The 21,481-nt window shown below is 40.1% G+C and overlaps 1 protein-coding gene and 1 long non-coding RNA gene across 7 annotated transcripts in view; one reads left to right on the top strand and one right to left on the bottom strand.

Annotated features, from left to right (window-relative positions):
- The window catches only part of LOC124879996, a 39,097-nt gene that overhangs the window by 3,300 nt on the left and 14,316 nt on the right, over positions 1-21,481 (bottom strand). The window lies entirely within an intron of this gene.
- LOC124879994 (growth factor receptor-bound protein 10-like) overlaps positions 1-21,481 on the top strand; it is a 67,149-nt gene that overhangs the window by 38,452 nt on the left and 7,216 nt on the right. For 2 of the 5 annotated variants that reach the window (XM_047384885.1, XM_047384883.1), the window contains 11 exons: positions 2,054-2,210; positions 5,952-6,067; positions 8,374-8,448; positions 9,918-10,055; positions 10,219-10,329; positions 11,928-12,026; positions 12,107-12,184; positions 15,475-15,591; positions 19,912-19,978; positions 20,134-20,221; positions 20,492-20,585. In XM_047384885.1, coding sequence (XP_047240841.1) covers positions 2,054-2,210; positions 5,952-6,067; positions 8,374-8,448; positions 9,918-10,055; positions 10,219-10,329; positions 11,928-12,026; positions 12,107-12,184; positions 15,475-15,591; positions 19,912-19,978; positions 20,134-20,221; positions 20,492-20,585 — 1,140 coding nt within the window. Of the gene's footprint in view, positions 1-122; positions 713-848; positions 1,892-2,053; positions 2,211-5,951; positions 6,068-8,373; positions 8,449-9,917; positions 10,056-10,218; positions 10,330-11,927; positions 12,027-12,106; positions 12,185-15,474; positions 15,592-19,911; positions 19,979-20,133; positions 20,222-20,491; positions 20,586-21,481 lie in introns of those variants that run through there. The other 3 variants (XM_047384886.1, XM_047384887.1, XM_047384884.1) reach the window with 3 other exon arrangements.

The raw sequence follows: 21,481 nt of genomic DNA, 5'->3' as shown, positions 1-21,481 counted from the left end.
TTCTGCCCAGTATTTCACATGCAGCTGAGGAGGAGGAGGAAGAAAACGAAGATAGGAGGGGAGGGGAGGGGCTAGAAATTGAAACCGTCAGGCCCGCTCAAAGGAAATGTCAGAAGATGCAGGAGAATAAGGGACGAGTCTCTCCGTCCTGTGATTGGCTCAGTAGTTTGAGTTTCTCAGCATGTGTGTTTGAGAAGTTGTGGGCGTGTTTAAGAGGGGAGAAAGATGGTGTGGCGCCATCAGTAAAAGGAGCTGACGGAGATAGTTTTTGGACAGGGGGATCAGGTGGATGAAACACAACCCTGGAGATAAGGGAGTACGTGACAGGTAGCAGCTCCCTGTTTAAAAATCCCACAGTGGGTTAATCCACTGTGAGGAGGAGGAGGAAAGGAGTGACTGCTCATACCACTCCTCGCAGCTCAGCTTTTCATGCAGCCCAGCAAGGGAACAAGGGGTAGCCTCCTCCATCTCTCCTTTACTTTCGTCCTTCCTCTGTGAACCCCCCTCCCCTCCTTTCCCTGTTACCTCTCCTGCATTTGCCTTGCCAATCTGTCCTTCCTTTCCTCTCTCTCCCGCCCTTGCTCAGTCTATCTCTCTCTCCCTTCCTGACTTCCTCCTCCCTCCCTCCGTGTCCCTCCGTGTCACTGGAGAGCGTCTCAGTGTGAAAATGCCATCCTGCTCTCCAGACTGTTGCCTCTTACAGGCTGTGGAGGTAAGGGACCAGTGTGTGTGTGTGTTTGTTTCTTGTCCGATTTTCTGTTTTGAGGCTTGTGTTGGGGTTTCCATGAGCAACTGTTCGTCAGATTGGAGGCATAATGATCTTTGTCTCTTTTTTTTTTCTTGGTTTAGGATTTTTAAAAGTTATTTTCAAACAAAACTCATGCGTCATACATGAACTTTACTTTTTTTGGTCGAGGGGGGGGCATGTGGGAAGAGAGAAGGCAGTCTTCGGGTTTTGCAGAGGGCAAAAAAAGTGCAGTGACGTTGTTTCAGATTTCAGAGTGAGTCTTTGTGTCGGTGATCTTGTGTTGTTGATGTTTGGTGTTTTTTCTGGGCAGGTCATGTTTTAAATCTTGCGTCTTTTTTGAGTAATTTGTTTTCTCTTAACTTTGCTAAGCTTTTGTCCGACTTCATTTTCCGACCCCCTCCCTCCTTCTGTCCAGCCCCTTGGTCATCACTAGTTCTGTGTCTTGTTTCATGTCATTTAAAGCAGCGGTTTTCTGTGCAGAAAATATTTGTGCTTCGATGAGAGCGATAACACACAAGCATGTACACTTATACGAGGTTCTTTAAGCTTTATTGCATCATTTCTGTGGTCTGCAGACACTTTCTGATGTTTCTCTCAGTGGGGCAGTCCTGTGTGGTGCGTTAGTCTAAAGCTGCTGGTGTGAGGGTTATCTGTGCAGCATCGCACTCGAATGAGGGCAACATTACACCCAGTTTAAATGTCGCTTTGGGCACTGGGCTGGAATGGTTCAAAATGGCGCAACAATGGGAGGTTCTCCAGCTTTAAACCCTACCCGCTTGCTGCTCCCAGCGGTGACATTTTTAATGACAAAATACAACACGTATAAATCCACCCTAGTTATTTTACTGTCCAAGTGGGAGTGTGGGATTTTTTTAACAATCTTTTTCGGCTAAGACTTTTCTGAATGTGCCTGTTTCTTGCGTGTGGCGAGCGATGTGTGATTTTCGGGTTCAGATGCGTATTCGCTGATGTTCGTTGGAGTAAGTTTGACTGTGTTGTGGACAAAAGGGCTGAACTAGAGGCGCAGGGGCAGGCCAGCTTTTCCTGGACGTCATCTTCTGCTTTTTTTTAAGAGCACCTTTCATGTTCGGGTGACAGAATCATGTGAACGAGACCTTTTTATGGTTGGACCTGGTCATGGAGGTAAATTTAGACACTGCTGTTTTCTTGATATTTTCTCCGCATAATCTAATTTCTGGGAGCAACTCGGGACACACCGTGCACATCACTTTTTTTCCTCTCCTGCTGGTGGGAAAACATGACCTCCACTGTTCTTATGTTCATCTGTGCTGTTTGTGTCTTCAGATTGTGAAGGTTTGGAGCGAAGATGGTGCCGGCAAAGTGGTGGAGATTCCAGCAGACATGACAGCGAGAGACGTGTGTCAGCTGCTGGTGTACAAGAGCCACTGTGTGGACGACAACGCCTGGACGCTGGTGGAGCACCACCCTGTCCTCGGCCTCGGTAAGGAAACTTGTCCCAACGTGGCTCTGATGAAGTGAAATGCATCTAGAGCAAATATTTAATTTTTGCCATAACAGAAAACAAACCTGAATCCTTGTTTATATTTCGTGTTAATGCGAATTATTGCAGTCAGGTTTAAGGTGACCTTCTTTGTCTGCTATTCTATCAAAAACGTTATCGTATCTATCGTATCAGTCTCAATGGCGAACAAAAGTCCAGCATTCACATTAAAAGCATGCAAACCAGGTTAAAGAGGATTAATTTTCCACTATAGCCCTGTTTATTGGCCTACAGTGCATCTTTTCTGCGTTTGTGGATCATCAGTGTCTGAACCCATTTGTTGCATCTGCAGAGGTAGATACTCTCTGGGTTGTGCCTCCTGTGCAGTGCCAGACTTCAGCAGGGGCTTAGTGAGGTAACGGAGCGATGAATGGATGCATTGGAAACACTTAATGTTATATATGCTATGAGTAATCATTTGTTCAATACTTATGTAGATATGTGGAAAACGATGTGTTGGCTCCACATGTAACCCAACCTTCGACCTCCAAGCCTCATTGGACTCTATACTTCCTCCTTCGTTTTCGTTGTATTTTAACGACTGTGCTGCATTGCCACACAATATATTGAATTCCATTTGTGATCGCAATATCAATGTGTAGAATATCACAGTTGCAAAGGACTGCTTGGTGCGATATTTGGCAGAGTGTAGAATTTCAGCTGCCATGTATTCAAACTGCTCTCTGTGGGGAGCGCTGGAGACATTGCAATGTTAAAAATGTTGGTTAATCAGTGTCATCACATTATTTTATATATATATATATGTATGTATATATGTATGTCATGTTTTCTTAAAATGGTGCAGGACTGCTTTTCACATATATTCCCTGTATTTGCTGTAATAGATTTTTTCCTACAAGCTTCTTAAGGCTTTTAATTCTTGTCTGACTTGATTTAGAAACATCTCGGGACACGGTTAACTGAGCCTTGTTCCTGTAGTAACAGAAGAGCGTTGTTGTAGATTATCTATCGGGCCGGTTGAGCTTGAACCAGCTGATTTCTCTGTGCATTTCAATTTAAAACACTACCTGTTGATGTGTACTTAATAGTCAATTGTTATATACATGTGTGAAAAAAATCTAGTTTGGGTAGGGCATAAAAACTAGTCCTCCTAAATCTGTCCCTGCTTCCATGTATAAATTCACTTTAGCATGAGCGTGTATGCATGCGTCTCCCCACGAGGGAGGTCTGGCAGTTGTGGGATTATCCGTTTTCCATGTTTTACTTACCTGAACCCTCCCAAATAATTTGCTCAAGGGGCTGGGAAGAAAAAGGAGAGAAAAAAGAACTGCTGTTCCTCCTCACTTATGGTGTGACTCCCTTTGAAGCTTTATTAATTTCTTCTCTTTTTTTTTACTTATCTGAATTTTTCTTTGTCCTCTGTGAAGCTGTCCTACTGGCATTGTATTTTTAGAGTCAAAGAATTGCTTTGTGCTTTTTCCTGCTTGATCTGTGTTTCTGGAAAAAAACAAAAAGTACACTGGAGAGATGGAATGTGAGTCGCAGAGAGCGAGGAAGGGGGGAGAAATGAAGGGAGAGGTGGAGGAAAAGAAGGAGACCGAAAGGAAGAAAGCGGAGGAGGGGGGCAGGATTGGGGGCCAAGAGGCCTGGACTTGAGCGTCATTCCAGAGCCCTGACGAGCCAATGGCGGCTCTCCATCGGACGAGCCCCTAGCTCTCCTGGCCAATCAATCTTCTTTTAACCTTCCACAGGAAATTCCCCTGGTTGTAGCCATCACGCTTGTGAGCACACAGACAAACGGAGTCCAGACATTTCCACCCCTGAAGTCCAGCCAGAGAGTTGTTTTTAGCACAAACGGCAGCCACGGTTTCACAGACAAATTAAATGTTTGTTTTCATTAGAGTGTGGGGGTTTTGAATCATTTAAACATTATTTTAAACTGGCTGTAGGATAATCCTATAACTTTAAACCTTCAAGGTTCAGGAATAGTCATAGACAGACAAAAAACACAGTGACTGGGCTCCTGGGGTGCACAGCGAACAGGTTACACTGTGTGAGCTCTTAATGTGTGCTTGTGTATTTGTGGCTCGTACTTTCCTTATAGCTTTGCTGCTCTCAGCATTCAGCCTAAATACATGACATCATCCTTTCTGCAATGCTCCCCTCATCCTCACGTACTCCTCCTCCTCCATCTTATACCACATCTCTTCTCCACCTTCACCTCCTCCCTCCTGTCTGGCTGTAAGGCAGGGAGGAGGTGACGCCCCTCCTCATTTAACATCTCAGGCCCCCGCTTGCTCGTCTCATAGTAACAGGAGACTTTTCTTGCTGTGTCATTGTATGCAAGAGTTGAACTGGGGATGTGATGATAAATATAGAAGGAAAGCACCCCTGTTGGTGGTGGTTGGAATAGAGCAGAAAAAGAGCAGCACTTCTGACTGGGTTCTACTGGGCGTTTCTCTCTGTAATCGTTTGTTATTGAGGTTTCCAAGGAGTGTGTCCGCTTGGGAAGAAATGTCAAAGCATGGAAGATCTATAAAAAAAAAACTAAGTATTTTTATAGCAGATTCAATGTTGACCTTAAACTAGTGCAGAACCTTTGTGTTAAAAGCTACATGAGGGATTTGCAAATTATGCCGTGGGCAGAAAGAGGCAAATAAAAAATAAGTATATGAGAAGCAGCCAGTTGACCATGCTGTACACCCACCAGGCCTTAAGCTGCAAGAATGAGCTGTGACGAGTGAATTTAAGTTGCCTTGCAACCACAGTGTTGCACATTTAAGCTTAGTCTAATTGATTTATGTCACCACTGTTGTCACAATTTGTAGTCATTTTAGTTTTAGTCTAGAATTTACTCCAGTGAATGTATTGTAAATGTAGCTGCCTTAAATAAAACGGTCCAAGAGGCACGCTTTAAGGAGAATAACTTCCTGACACCTAGGTGAAATATTTAATTTATGATGGAAGGAATAAAAGTTATATTATACAATATCCAGAGGCACACATATATAGCTTTTTTTGTTATTGGTTGTTACTTTGATTGAATTTATTTTTTAGAGCTTAAAAATGGGATTGCATTTTATACAATATACACAAATTCTTAATCAAATTAATATTTGTGATAGCAATGCAGGTAGTGCAGCAATCTGAAACCTCCAAGTTTGCATGTATCATTTAAAAACAAAACAAAACCATAAATGCATATATCAGATATTAACATTTTACAGCATGTATCATGTTTCTGCTAAATATTATATCATGTAATCATTTTGTTTTTTATTAGTTGACAAAAATGTTCAACGGTTTTATCTTAGCATTGGTCATTTAGGATGAAGTTTTGTTTTTGTTTGGTTTTCTTCTAAAACTAAACACTCAAAACAAACAATGCTGAAAAGCTTTCTGTGAAAAAAATTAACATTGTGTTTTTATTGGGTTTTTATGCGATATACCAACAAAAAGTTGAGCATAATTGTGATGTGGAAGAGAAATATTAGAACTTAAAGCATATGAACACTTTTACAAGGCATCATACAGCTGTAAAATAACTAAAACTTTATTTTATCTATTTATCTGACAAAAATGTTTTACATAAGAATTTAACACATAGTCTTAAGAGCATATGAGTTGCCGGCTAGATGTGACATAGATTTAAAGAACAAGGCTTTTCTCACTGTTGCGTAATATGGGGCTAACTGTGTCCATCTGTCTCTGTTCACACAGAGAGGTGTCTGGAGGACCATGAACTGGTGGTTCAGGTTCAAGCCTCCATGAGCAGCGACAGTAAATTCCTCTTCAGGAAGAACTATGCCAAATATGAATTCTTCAGGAACCCCCTGGTGAGTCTCTTGCATCCCTGATGTGACCTCTCCGTGACTGCTTGTTCTTAGCACGCAGCTCCTCTCTCCCACACACACACACACACACACACACCACAGTGCCTCCTATTATTCAGTTTTTCCTTGATAGCCTTGAACTCTGTATATCCTAACACTTTTTAATATTATTTTTGTTTGCTTAGTAATATTTTCTAAATGTTTTTTATACTTTGTCACCTAGCCTCAGTCCAGGGAGGCTGTAGCTGCTCAGCGAAGCTGTGTTTCAGCACATGCTGCTGTTATCATGTTACATGCACATGAATGACGATAAATCAATGCTCACATGCTGATGTTTGGTGTAGCATTTCACCATCTTTAGGTCAGTAAGTCAGCGGGTTAACAGTTGTTGACATATAACTACAGTTCAGGGTCATGGACCCGGTGCAAAATTCCTTTATCGTGCTTCTCGCTGTCGGTGCATTTCTGTGAAATTCATTTTTTACTGATTTAAAGAAGAGTCCTATTTTAAAGTTTTAAATAATAATGGTAAATGTTGCTTTGAGACTACATTTTGTATTTTCTTTATTTAAAGGGAAAAAAATATATATTTTTTACTTAAAGTGTATCTTCACTTGCCTGAACATTCACTCCTCTTACATTTATGAATAATAAAAAGTTGAAATAATTTCAGTTGTTGACCCTGAAACCCTTGAGGCTGTTCATGATATGAACTGGCTTGGTGTGTCTAGTGATAATTAGAGTTAACACATGATTAAACAAGGCGGCAAATATATTCTCCAGCTTTTTTTCTTAGGAAATACATTTATCATTAGAAAACTGTTTTTGTATTTACCCAGGTCATTAAAACCCGTTGGATCTGCACTTAAGAGAACCAAACAGAAGAACTCTGTGAGGATGCAAATACTTTTCTATGTTTATGCAAGCATGAGAAAAAGTGCAAATTACAACAGATTATGTAAAATAAAGAAGAATAGAAATAAAAATCAGCAATTTCAGTTTGTCATAATTTCCAATAAAAGTGCCAGTTTGCTGACAGAAGTCGGGTACACTTTGATTAAGTCGAAGGTGCGAGTTTTGGAATATTTCTAACAACATAGTGAGTCTGAAACACATTAGGTTCTCAATAACTTCTCATGAACAAAACTACTAGGATTGTATTACAACTATTTCATACCAGTGAAAGCCAAACATTAATAGTATTTAAAAAGTTTGTACCTACCAGTGACCCAGCTTCTCTACTTAGACTTCAGTGAGTGTCCATGACTGTTATTAGTTGAATGATGGGACCACAGCTGCCTCATACCAGCCACCTCAAGGATTAATATTATCATTTTTCTTCTAGCACAGGATGAATTCCTTACCACAGAGGACTTAATGAGCTAATTACCTCTATTAGAAATATTGGATTAGAACCAGCTCTTACCAGTAAACTCCCAGGGATTATTAATGTCGTTTGATTTGTTTTCTGTGTTTGATTTTCTGTATCATTGTAATGTTTTTCCTCGTGCAGCGCTTTGAGTGCCTTGTTGCTGAAAAGCGCTATATAAATAAACTTGACTTGACTACTGAACAAATTAATAGTAACTCTCTGATGCCTCATATAGGAGATAAACCAGCTGATGATTTGCTGTGAAGACGAGGAACACCTCCCAAAATGTAAAGGAATCTGTGTTACTAAATAAGATCCCTTAAATCAAAGCTGCAGTGTTTTAGTTACTTCTGCCCTGTTGATTGTTAGGATCTTCCAATCCTTCAGGTAATACAACCTGAAACAACGGTCTGATACGGCTTGAGATGCAGCTCTTAATGTCTTGGTATTAGATGCCATCTAGCCCGTGTTAGCCATTCTGCTGGGTGTCTATTGTGACGTGAACTGCGCTGGAGGCTCTCTGCTGTTGCATGTTGACTGGGTATACAATGACATTACTGCAGGGATGATTTAGGTGTGTGTCAGAGCCAGCAGGTGATCTCAGCCCTGTGGTAATGAGCACAGTAAAACACCAGAGTGCTGGCTGCAGCCTGTCAATCACGTTAAGAGTGGCGCTGCTGGCTAAAGAGGATTACATCAGCGGGTGAGATCATACTGCATCTACTGCAAGGCTGGAGTGCCCTCTTTCCCTTCCCACCACTTAGTGTTTGAGTCCTCGTACTCATTACACACACACAGATCTACTCTGTAAAGAGAGATGCTCTCCTCTCTTAGCTTTTGCATGCTCTAAGTGGTTTCAGGTGACTGTCTCTATCTTTGTCCCTTTCTCTGACGCTCATTGTCAGTATGTTGGTTTGTGTCTTTCTTTCCCATCCAGAACTTTTTTCCAGAGCATATGGTGGCTTTGTGTCATGAGTCTGATGGTTCGATTCCTCAGGCACAGCTTTTACAGGTGAGGAAGTGACCAAGCCGAAGGTCACATTTAATGGTTAAAACAAATAAAATTTCAGGAATATTCACACAAATGTTATGAGGTGTCTCAGTAAATATTCAACATGTATTTTCTATCAGATGCACATATCGCCTTGCAAAATACTTTTTCAACTTTTCTTATTTTGCTATGTTTCAACTCCAAACTCCAAACTGTTATTTGGATTTTAAGTGGGAGGCCAACACAGAGTAGTGCATATTTGTGAAGAAATGGCCAACCTGTGAACAAAAATGATGAATGACTTGAAATCCCATAAATATCTGAAAAGTCTGGCACTCAAGCTCTGTCTAATTGAATGAACAGCATCTATTGTGAAGTCTTGCCATACATTCTAAACTGGTTATGGATCTGGACTTTGAATAGGCCATTCTAACATTAATCTGCTTTGATCTACACCATTCCATTGTAACCCTCGATTTGAGTGTGCAGGGTCATTGTCCTGTGGGGAGGTTAACCTTTGCCCCCTGTCTCTTCCTCTCTCAAGTCTTTTGCAGCCTCCGATACATTTTCCTCCAGTATTGCTCTGTATTTAGTTCCATCTATTTTCCTTTAACTCTGACCAGCTTCACTGTCGCTGTTCATGAAATTCATGAACCTACAATCTGGTGCTGCCAACAACATGTTCACTGTGGGAGTGGAGTTTTCAGGGTGATTTGCTTGTAAACTTTTGCATGTAGTCTGAAAAGTTTAATTTTAGTCTTATCTGACCAGAGTACCTTCTTCCAAGTTTGCAGTGTCCCCCACATGGCTTGTAGCAAACTGCAAACAAGACGTCTTACATCTTAGTTTCAACAATAGCTTTCTTGTTGCCGCTTCTTCATTAAGGCCAGATTTGTGCACATCTGATAGCTGTCCTGCCAACAAATTCTCTCATCTAAGCAATCTGTGAAAATGTTCAAGGGGTGTAAACATTTTTTTACAAGAATCTGTAAATGAGGAATCCTAACAATAACCCAGACTCACCCCTTAGATATCTGGAAACAGCTTTTATTGCAAAAGGCATTTTACCTATAGAACAAAATGTAGAAATTACGGCAATATTATTCCCGAGATAAATCCGTGTTTATTAAAACATAAGCGCATCAAATATTGTAAAGTTTCCTTTAGGCAGTAAATAAAGTCGTAGCTCAGAAATTAAGATGTAGCTTCAAATTTGTGAAAAATGTACAAAAAGGGAATAAATAAAATGATTTATAAAAAGATAACAAAAATAGTCATGATTACGATGTCCAAGCTTCAGAGGAATAATTTAATATTCTGCAGGAATATGCAGGTTAAGATGGTTGAAAATGTAAAACTGACTGAGACATGTGCCTTTAAAATTTCTCTTCCTTAGACTTCTTTATTTAATCCTCTACATAATCCATCCCTGCCTTTCTTGCATGATTCTAACTGCAGAGTAATTTTTGTTTTTAATTATTTCTTTCTAGAATTTTCTGAACTCTAGCAGCTGTCCAGAGATCCAGGGCTATCTTTATGTGAAGGAGCCAGGCAGAAAGTCCTGGAAGAAGCTCTACATGTTCCTGCGACGCTCAGGCCTTTATTACTCAACTAAAGGAACATCCAAGGTGAGACATTATGGCTGCATTCATTCTGAAACTAAATCCATATCTCAGATGAACATTTTTTCAATTTCTTAATGAGACAGCACCTTGTTGGAGAAGTAATGAGATGAAATACCAACTTCCATTTCGTTTGTAGCTGACTGCCATGTTGCCATTTTGTCCACAGGAACCCAGACATCTGCAGCTGCTCTCAGATCTGGAGGACAACAACATTTTTACAATCATCACCGGGAGAAAACTTCACAACGCCCCTGCAGATTTCCAGTTCTGCATCAAGGTAAAACATGCAAGTGCTGCGCATATGCTGGTCCATGATTTTAGTTTATTAAAGATTTATTCTGCCATTTTATGTGAGGGAACAGAGTTTTGTGTTGTTGGGTATAGTGATCTGAGCAGCTTCAACAGATCTGCACGATAAAGCCATCCCGGTTGAGGCGCCTGCTTGGGATCTTTAATAAAACCTCTTAATAACAAAAGACTCTACTCCTTCTTTGCTTACATGGTATTATGTGTGTGTCTGTGTCAGAGGACACAAGGGTTAACCCCGCCCAGCAGGGGTTTAAACACAGTCACTACTACACGCGTTATCTGTGGTGGGTAACCTGCTGATCTGGGATAAGCCTAGTGGAATAAACCTGGATGGTAGAGCAAGTCGCCCCCATTAACCTCTTGAGCTCTCTGTTAGACAAGATGGGGGTGGGGGGATTCAAAGGTTGCATTAAAAAGCCAAAATATTTCCCTTTCACCAGTTGACGCAGTTTTCATTGGCCTTGGATTGTGATAAATAATGAAAGGGGTAAGATGGCCTCTTTAAGCACATCATGAGGCACATATTAAACAGGGCCAGGTTAAAAAAAACACTGCAAACTCTGCAAACCATACAGTAGTCAAACTCACACGACACATTTATTTATCACATTCCACATTTATTGGGACCCTTGCTGACGTTCTGTAAAAGACCTGAAAATAAATAAATCTCTATTGCACAATGCCAAACCAAATGTATTTAATACACAATTTGGTATGAGAATAAAATTTAGCATGAACACACAGATTGTTTTTGTATGGTTGGTACTTTCTACAACTTCCTTTTGCCAGTCGGATGGAACTGTCCTCTGTAACATTACACAAGATTGCAGCATGCAGAGAGAGGGATTTCTAAGAGTTCATGAGGCCATGCACTCTAACAAGGTTCCCACGGTTCAGTGGAAAAGAAACAGGCCCACAGCATCATAACTCCTCTACCACACGTAACAGCGGGTATGAGATGCTTTTTTTCACGTATTCATTCTTCGTTTCACATCAACCCCTCCAGCCTAAATGCTCCATCTTTCTCTAATGGTGAGCTTTGGAGAGTTTTGTTCTTCCATTACCATGCTGCTGCAGTAAAAGCTGCATCTATTTATTTTTTTCCCCATATCTTTACAGGAGGTCCAATACAAATTGCCTGGACTGTATCTGGAGGATCAAGTGTGAAATATTCGCCTTGCAAATCCCAGTACTTACCCCTGTAGTGCAACCTTGGGGGTCAAAACAAAGCTCTACATGATTCTTTATATATGAAATGAGCCGTTACACAGTTTTAATGGGCATTTTTCAGTTATTATTGCAGATTGGTGTTAGAGGATTGACTGTCTCTTTAAAGATACTGTGGGAACCTGTGAATTTTCAAAACTGAGATATTTCATAATATTGGCTGTTGCCTCTAAAAAAAACCATGTAATTTAAATTAAGAGCAGTAAATGTGACCCAGTGTTATGAAACATAACAGTAGGAAGGTCTGTGTGCCACAAAAACAGGGCTCGGTGATTTGTATGTTCACAATGTGCTTCTCATTAATTTTAATCCCTGCTGTGTCCTCTGCTTGGTCGACAGCCCAATAAAGCCAGGAGTGACTGTAAGGAGCTCAAGATGTTGTGTGCCGAGGACGAACAGAGCAGGACATGCTGGATGACTGCCTTCCGACTGCTCAAAGTAAGGGCCTTTCCTTTATTTGTTGGATTTGAGTCTATGACTCTTAAGGCCTGATGCCATCTCATCTCCTGTCTCCACAGTATGGGATTGTTCTGTACCAGAACTACAATGTGCCCCAGCAGAGGAAGGCTAACAACTCATCTTTCTCTGCTCCTGTGGTGAGGATCTCCTCTCTGCCTTCACCCTATCACAAGCCAGCTGTCATGTTAGCAGCTTAGCAAAAGACCAGTTCACAGTGATCTAGTATTTAGCTGATGGTTCTTCATCTTCAATGAGAAAACACAAACCCTGCGCTACCAAAGCTTGTTTTACATTTGTGCCGAAAAAAAAAGTCACACGGTGTGTGAGGGACTGAAGAGTGAGGGCATAAAGGAGACAGGAAAAAAAATATTTTAAAAATTGGTTTTAGTTTTGCCCAAAAACAATAAAACCCTCTTTATAGTTGTTGACCAGCATGTTTCCACTGATATTTTGGCATTAGATCTTTGGTAATGAGTTCCTCTGCAGTCTTGAAAAGTCATGAAAAGTAGGGAATTTGATTTGATCTTTTTTGGAAAAGTAAATACACTGATATTTTTTGAGATGGTGGCCGTGCTTTTCTGTTTGCCACATAAAAAACAATAGGACAAACAAAAAGGGGAAGGCGTCGTCATTTTATCAGCTATCATTTTAGTTTTTGAGTTACATTAACATTCGTACAAAAATGTCAGTTTCATTGCTTTTTTTGGCCTCAAGACCCAAAAAGTTATTCAGGTTTGAGTTTAGTGTAGATGCCAAACAAAGCTTTACCTATTCTTTGGAACTGTGTGAAATGAAAGCAGTACTGATCACAAAATGTGATTTAAGGGATCTGTATTTAAGTCCTATCCAGCTGTTCTAAAGATTACCCCAATAAAAACTGATAACAAAACCAAACTAGGTGAATGAAAAATCTTGAAAAGTGTACATTTTGTTAATGGGAAATGTATGGGAGCCCTGTTGGAACACCTCCCTGCCATGACCCTAATCTTTAGCTCACTCCCCTAATTGGTTGTTAGTCAAATTAAAGGATTACTTTAAACCTAAATCTGCCTAGGGTATGAATAACTTTGGGCTCAACTGTAGACACTAAAATGAAGACCAGCAGTCTGAACCTAGAACATGCCACCCTAGCTGACGAGCTCATGGTTCAACCTGACTAGCTTGCTTTGAACTTCTAGAGATCTCAGAGATTGGCCACATCTTTTTGACCAATCAGGAAGCAGCTAACGCCCCAAAGCAGGTAGCTCAAAAAAAAAAAAAAAAGAAACCTCATTGGTGTTACAGAAATACAATTGCATTTCATAATATCGTTAAGTGTTTGACTGCAAAACTAAATAAGTGTTAAATCAAAGTGACGATTATGTAGACTGATTTTCTCCAGTGTGTGGCTGTCACACGTGTGGCACAGACCATCTTACCCATCATTAAGTCACATGACGCTAAGACACACGCAGAGTTAAAACTGCACACAAACCAAGATCTGCTAATTTGCAGCACACATTCTCGCTTGGTGTCACCAGGTCTAATTCCATCACACCCGAGGTGTTGGAGAAGGTGTCAGTAAGCTCCTTATGAAAGATTATGAATTCAATTAAGTCACAAACTCATTAAAATCTATGCAAACGTTGGGCCTGAACTCTCAAGATTTGTACACTGAATTAGCCGGTTTGTGAACTTTGGTCTAAAAGATTGTCATACACATGAATCTCAAGCATTGGCACGAAATTAGAAGTATAAAGTATTAGAAGTATAAAGAAGTATATACTTGGAGTAAAAAGTGCGGTTGTTATTTTTAATGCATTCAGTCATTGTAAGGCTGTAAAAGTACAACCAAAGACTGGCGTAGTCCCAGGAGATGCTGCCTCTGTCTTTCACTTTAATGTTTTGATTTGAAATGTTGCTTACAATAAATGATTTGTTACTTTTTTAGGAATACACTTTTAGGACATCTGTAAAATAATCTTCAGTTACTTCATAATAAGTAAAAGCCATTTTATTTTTAAAAGTGGGCTTTAAGGCGTGGATTTAAAATCAGCTTTTTAATTTATTAAACACTAACTGTCCCAATAATTCTGTATCCTTTACTTTTTAATGAAAACATACATAGACTTGGACGTTTACGTATGCTCTATAATACAACCACAAACTCCACTGTATTTTACTGGGATTCTTGTCTGAAAGACTGAAACAAATAGTGTAAAATTAGATTTCAACTTTTATTTTTTATGAAAATCAGAAAAATTAGTCGAGCAAGCAATTTAACCCCTTTTACTACCTCAGACCTACCAAGATGTGGCAGTCCATCAAAACCGACAGAATGGGCAAAGAGAGCATCAATCAGAGTAGCAGCCAACAGGCCCATGGCAACTCTGGGGGAGCACCAGAAATCCACAGCTCAGGCTGAAGAATATGTTGAAAGGACAACTTTGAGTTTTGCACAAGTCAGGCATTAGTGGAAGAGTAGCAACAAAAAAGCGTTTGCTGAAAGTCATAAGAATTCCTTTTTAAAGTTTGCCCCAAGCAATATGCTCCAAAACTCAACTTTATGGCCTACATGCTAACAATATGTGTAATGAATGGGACAAAGGGTGGATCATATAGCCAGAGCTACAATGGCATGTTTTAAATCAAAGCATAATTAATGGCCAGGCCTAAATCAATTGGAAAAATTGGCCAGAATATTGATGTTAGCAGATGTTGTCCATCTAATCTGACTGACCCTGGGCTGTTTCACAAAAAAGAGGAGGGGACAAAAGCTCAGCTTCTAGATGTGCAAAACTGGTAGAGATGTACCCAAAAAGACTTGCAGCTGTGATCACAGCAAAAGGTCGTTCTCAGGGGATTAAATAGAAATGTACGCCACTTTATTCAGATTTATTTTATTTAATATTAGAACATGATCCTTCTACTTAACAAGTATAAATTACTTTGTGTTTGTCTATCACATAGAATCCCTTTAAAATCCATTAGTTTATGAATGTAACATGACAAAATATAAAACAGTTTAAAAAGTGTGTTATGAATAGTTTTGCAAGAAACTGCAATTCATGAGATTTGCTTTGATTTATCAGCAGTTTTTATTTAAAGATATTACATGTGGTTTTAAAATAGCTGTTTTTCTTTTTTTAAGCTCTTTAGCCAAGCTTTTGTCTCCTCACTGAAGAACAAGAAGTTCAAAGGAAATGTGAATAATTTAAAATCCAGGAGAGGCTTGTGCTTTTCCTCAGAGGAGGATTGACTAAAGTGGGTCTGTGTGCAGACAGGATTTGTCATGCATCAGTGACTGCGTCTGGCTTGTTTGACCTCTGACCCTTCTCCCCCCCCACCCACCCCTTTCCACCGCCTACACGAATCACTACTACTCAGCCCCATTTCTTGTGCATCCCCTCCCCCACCTGACTCCACTCTCTACCTTTCGTCCCAACAGCGGAGTGTATCCGAGAACTCTCTGGTTGCCATGGACTTCTCGGGAAGAACCGGACGTGTCATTGACAATCCCGTCGAAGCCCAGAGTGCCGCCCTGGAGGAGGGACAAACCTGGAGGGTAAGCAGGTCTATGACTTAGAAAACAACAAAAAACAAACTGACATTTTCGAATTTTACTTTTATGTTTTAGGTCAGTATTTGGGGCTTACTCATTGCTTCCTGTCTAGCATCCCTCCTCACCCTCCTGAGGATGTCTTTGACACATGATGGGACATATGTTCTGACACTGATAAATAATGCTCCTGTATCAGGAAGTGGCTGCCCCAGCCGCCTCAGAAATTCCTGCGTTGACCCTTATTAATTTATATATTACCTTTTAACTTCTGAACTTCCTCATAGTAAAGCAGTAGAAGTGAGTTTAAAGCATCAGCCAGCTGTGCGAGTCACAGTTTTGTCAGCTGACTTATTCAAACAGAACCAGGATTTTCATCAGTGAGGATCTTATGCGCTGAGTCTGGCTGTAATTGAAAGTGCAGTCTTAATGAGCAAATGTTCCATCAGAATTACACTCATTTTTCTTTCTGACACCTAAATCCGTCGATTATAAATGAGACTCTTTACCAGGAATGTGGCCAAACAAGCTAAGAATTTGAGCAAGGAGATAAACTGATATAGGCAAGTAGGCAACTGTCATGTTTCAAATGTTTCATGTTATCATAATTAAATTATTTGCCCATGATATCATGATCTGTCATTTTTAAGGACAAAATATTAATGAACAAGTTATGTTGTGGGTAGGACTTCAGATAGTTCAGGGAAAAGTGTAAACATAAATTATTACAGTTTGTAACGTGTGGGAACTAAACTACAACTTGTTCAGAATAAACTTCAACAGCAATGAAGCCACTCCATTATTAAGCATTAATTGTACCCCTCTAGTGTCTTCAGGCTGGCACCGGGCCTGGACTAAGGCTTAGTGATCAGCAATTAGAGAAACAGCCTTTTAGACACATGGCAGGTTTCCTTGGGGTTTCAAATAAACACAGTAGTGTTGAGCAGAAATTTCTTCAAACGCTTAACATTTAAAGTAATACGAATCTTATCAAGACTACTTCAACTGAACTGGGATTTAGTGACACTGAAGACCATCTCTGCCTCGATCAGCTTCACAGCAGCAGCTCTGGTTGGTGCTCCAACGTCAGCCTCAGCCATGGAGCAGTCTGCAGCCTCCTGAGTGTTTCCAACTTCTCTTTAACCTTTCGGTAATATCAGCCAAACCTTTCTCCCTAATGGCTTCTCAGTCAATACTGAAGTGATTTAAAGATCGTTTGTACTCTAGAAAATTCCGTGACAAACTTTTCCCCACCTTTATTATCTGAATAGATTCTTTATTTTCTTATCTTTTTTATTGTTTTAATGTACAGGTCCTTCTCAAAATATTAGCATATTGTGATAAAGTTAATTATTTTCCATAATGTAATGATGAAAATTTAACATTCATATATTTTAGATTCATTGCACACTAACTGAAATATTTCAGGTCTTTTATTGTCTTAATACGGATGATTGTGGCATACAGCTCATGAAAACCCAAAATTCCTATCTCACAAAATTAGCATATTTCATCCGACCAATAAAAGAAAAGTGTTTTTAATACAAAAAACGTCAACCTTCAAATAATCATGTACAGTTATGCACTCAGTACTTGGTCGGGAATCCTGTGGCAGAAATGACTGCTTCAATGCGGCGTGGCATGGAGGCAATCAGCCTGTGGCACTGCTGAGGTCTTATGGAGGCCCAGGATGCTTCGATAGCGGCCTTTAGCTCATCCAGAGTGTTGGGTCTTGAGTCTCTCAACGTTCTCTTCACAATATCCCACAGATTCTCTATGGGGTTCAGGTCAGGAGAGTTGGCAGGCCAATTGAGCACAGTGATACCATGGTCAGTAAACCATTTACCAGTGGTTTTGGCACTGTGAGCAGGTGCCAGGTCGTGCTGAAAAATGAAATCTTCATCTCCATAAAGCTTTTCAGCAGATGGAAGCATGAAGTGCTCCAAAATCTCCTGATAGCTAGCTGCATTGACCCTGCCCTTGATAAAACACAGTGGACCCACACCAGCAGCTGACACGGCACTCCAGACCATCACTGACTGTGGGTACTTGACACTGGACTTCTGGCATTTTGGCATTTCCTTCTCCCCAGTCTTCCTCCAGACTCTGGCACCTTGATTTCCGAATGACATGCAGAATTTGCTTTCATCCGAAAAAAGTACTTTGGACCACTGAGCAACAGTCCAGTGCTGCTTCTCTGTAGCCCAGGTCAGGCGCTTCTGCCACTGTTTCTGGTTCAAAAGTGGCTTGACCTGGGGAATGCGGCACCTGTAGCCCATTTCCTGCACATGCCTGTGCACGGTGGCTCTGGATGTTTCTACTCCAGACTCAGTCCACTGCTTCCGCAGGTCCCCCAAGGTCTGGAATCGACCCTTCTCCACAATCTTCCTCAGGGTCCGGTCACCTCTTCTCGTTGTGCAGCGTTTTCTGCCACACTTTTTCCTTCCCACAGACTTCCCACTGAGGTGCCTTGATACAGCACTCTGGGAACAGCCTATTCGTTCAGAAATTTCTTTCTGTGTCTTACCCTCTTGCTTGAGGGTGTCAATAGTGGACGTCTGGACAGCAGTCAGGTCGGCAGTCTTACCCATGATTGGGGTTTTGAGTGATGAACCAGGCTGGGAGTTTTAAAGGCCTCAGGAATCTTTTGCAGGTGTTTAGAGGTAACTCGTTGATTCAGATGATTAGGTTCATAGCTCGTTTAGAGACCCTTTTAATGATATGCTAATTTTGTGAGATAGGAATTTTGGGTTTTCATGAGCTGTATGCCACAATCCTCCGTATTAAGACAATAAAAGACATGAAATATTTCAGTTAGTGTGCAATGAATCCAAAATATATGAATGTTGAATGTTAAATTTTCATCATCACATTATGGAAAATAATGAACTTTATCACAATATGCTAATATTTTGAGAAGGACCTGTAGGTGTTGTACTTTATTGCTTATTTAATGTTTTGATTTTTTTTATTTCATGGACCTGTACAGCACTTTGGGTGTGTAAAGCACTCTATAAATAAAGCTTGATAGATACCTTGAATGAGCTGTTTAGTTTTGACACCCCAGCCAGGTGGAGTCGCACCAACCCATATTAGAAGGCGCCTCAATGAGGCATTCCTGAATATATGAATATATGGTTTACTGAATTTCTCACAAAAATAAATTCTACCTAGCGAATCGGCCTGCGTCCCAAGCCACTATTAGGACCCATTACAAAAAAACATTTTTTTGCACCTTCTCTTAGGAATTACATATTTGCAGACTGGCATAGGGTAGATCTTTCTAATTTCATTGATTTATTTAAATATGGCCGCTTCCTTTCGTTTGAACGTCATTCAACGTCATTTTGTCGAACACAATAACGTTAACTATCCTCAATCTCCAAGTCCCCAAAACATTCGGCAATAGACGCGATACTGTTGGATAATCCAGCTACTAAAAAAGGTGTAGCAAGTCTATTCAGTAAACTGTCGGAGCTCGTAGGATCTAATAATTTACAATACTTGAGACGAATTAGGCATGAACATCTCAGGAGGACAACGGGAACAGGCCCTATCCAACATACATTCGGTCTCTATCTGTGCTAGGCATGGTCTTATACAAATTAAGGTAATACATAGGCTTCACTGGTCCAGACAGAAACTAAGTCAAATGTTTGCACATTTTGATCCCCCATGTGTACGATTTAGGCAAACATCAGCTTCCTTGTCCCATATGTTCTGGAGTTGCTCTAAGCTATCTAATTTTTGGTCAAATATTTTTTTTAAACATTGTCAGGGGTTGTATGCAGACATATTGATCCGAATCCCCTAACTGCAATACTGGGAATAGTAGACCTCAAGATGGTAAAATGTCGATCAAAACTTAAGGTAGTATTATTTACATGCTTGCTGGCTCGGAGGTTAGTCTTGTTAAACTGGAACCAAACTGAGCCTCTCACCTATGTAAACTGGCTGAGAGATTTATGCCCCCTAGATCGCATAGTATTTATCACTATGATTGTATTATTTTAACACTATGGTATTGTCTTTATAATATAAGTTCAGTTGCCATCCATCTTTTCAATTGCTGTTTGTATTTTAGGTTGCTGGTGTTTCCAAGCTCTCCACAAATAATTTAACTTTTATAAAAAAAATATATTCCCTCTCTGTAATATTTGTAGAGTTGTTTTTGTATAACCTGTTTAAAATTTCAATAAAGGGTGGGGTAAATTCCAGCTGTTTTGACTAGTTTATAGGTGAAGGAAATAAAAATGTAAAGCCTTGAAGACAAATTCCTCTTTGAATTATGTATTTTATGTGATGTGATTTTCTTTTTTCTTTCAGAAAAGAACCCACCGTATGAATGTCCTGGGGAGTCCCAGCCCCTTGCACCCACCTTCTCTGAACACAGGTACTCTCACTGAAACCACTAACAACACTCTGTCTGACCCAGAAATGAAAATATCACCAAGCCTGCCTGAGCTGATGGTTCCACTCTACCCGATAGTTACACACGTATCTGAAGTGAATCGTTTCTGAGACAAACTTTTTTCTTTCTCTTCCCAGTGATCCACAGGACACAGGTGTGGTTTCATGGTCGCATCATGAGAGAGGAAGCCCACAAAATGATCATACAACAAGGCCAAGTAGATGGGTGAGTGGGAAAAGTTTAACAGATTTATTGCATGTGTAAAAGTAAGAGATTGTGGGAAATGTAGCTAAAAGGGTGAATAATCTTGTTAATATATTCCCAGTGCTGTCATGAAAGCATTAAATTAGAGTCCTCTGTGTCTTAAAGGGCTTTTTGGCTTGGCAGCATCACATTTGAAAAGAGTATAAACGGAAGGCTTTCACACAGTTGTTCCATAAAGCATTTGTCTGCGCAAATCATTTATCAATTATCAGTTTTTTTCTGTCTTGTCAGGTTGTTCCTGTTGCGGGACAGTCAGAGTAATCCCAAGGCGTTTGTGCTCACCTTGTGCCACCACCAAAAGATCAAGCACTTCCAGATCCTACCGGTCAGTAAAGTACAACATCACAAGCTCTGGCATCGCTACACTTGGACAGTTTTCAGTCACGTGTTTTTATGTTGTTGCAAAAAGGTAAATTGCTAAAATCACAGAAGATGAAAATCATATCCACGTTAGAATGGCCTAAACCTAATTCTAGTTCAGAATCCGTGGCCGTACTTGGAAATGTTGACGACCAAAGATGCTCCCCATGTAAACTGACTGAGCTGAACCGTTTTATACAACAAAGTTTGAGCAAACATTTCAGTCTCTAGATGTTCAAGCTGATGGTGACATGCACCAAAACAGTACAAATGTTGAGCCAAGTGGGCCAAATATTTTTATTTTTATAAAACCTTGGAAAGCAAGGATTATCTTCTACCTACTTTACAATTGTGTGCTACTTTGTGTTGGTCTGTCACATAAAATCCTGATAAAAGACATCGACCTCTGTGGTTGTAATGTGACAAAATGTTCTAATTTGTAGGAATCATTTTGCAGTGACCTGTAAATATAATAAAGATTAAGAGTGAAGCCATAGAACAAAACAATAAAAAAACAGATCTTTCTGCAGTCAAACTTGATATTTTAAAGGTTTAAAAATATTTTCTCTCCTCCTGGGCAGCCATCTGTTTGCTTTATTTTTTTAATGCAGACCTAAAACTGAGATTTCGTAACGTACCAATTAACTCACTTTCAGTGAGAGTGCTTTAGTCTATCAGGCACATTTAATTTTGTTGAATCTATTTCTAACTTTGCCTTGTCTTTTTCCTGACAATTTCAGCGTAGATCAGTAAAAATGTAGTTCCATGAGTCACAGCTGGAGTTTCACCAAATTTCTGGTCCAATGTTCTTTAACCTTCCAAAACCAACTTTAGCAGATTCACATTTCTCTTTAAGGACTA

The sequence above is a fragment of the Girardinichthys multiradiatus genome, chromosome 13, assembly GCF_021462225.1.
Source record: "Girardinichthys multiradiatus isolate DD_20200921_A chromosome 13, DD_fGirMul_XY1, whole genome shotgun sequence".
Lineage (NCBI taxonomy): Eukaryota > Metazoa > Chordata > Actinopteri > Cyprinodontiformes > Goodeidae > Girardinichthys > Girardinichthys multiradiatus.
Note: the sequence above shows the minus strand (reverse complement) of the source record. Positions and strands in the feature narration are given on the sequence as shown.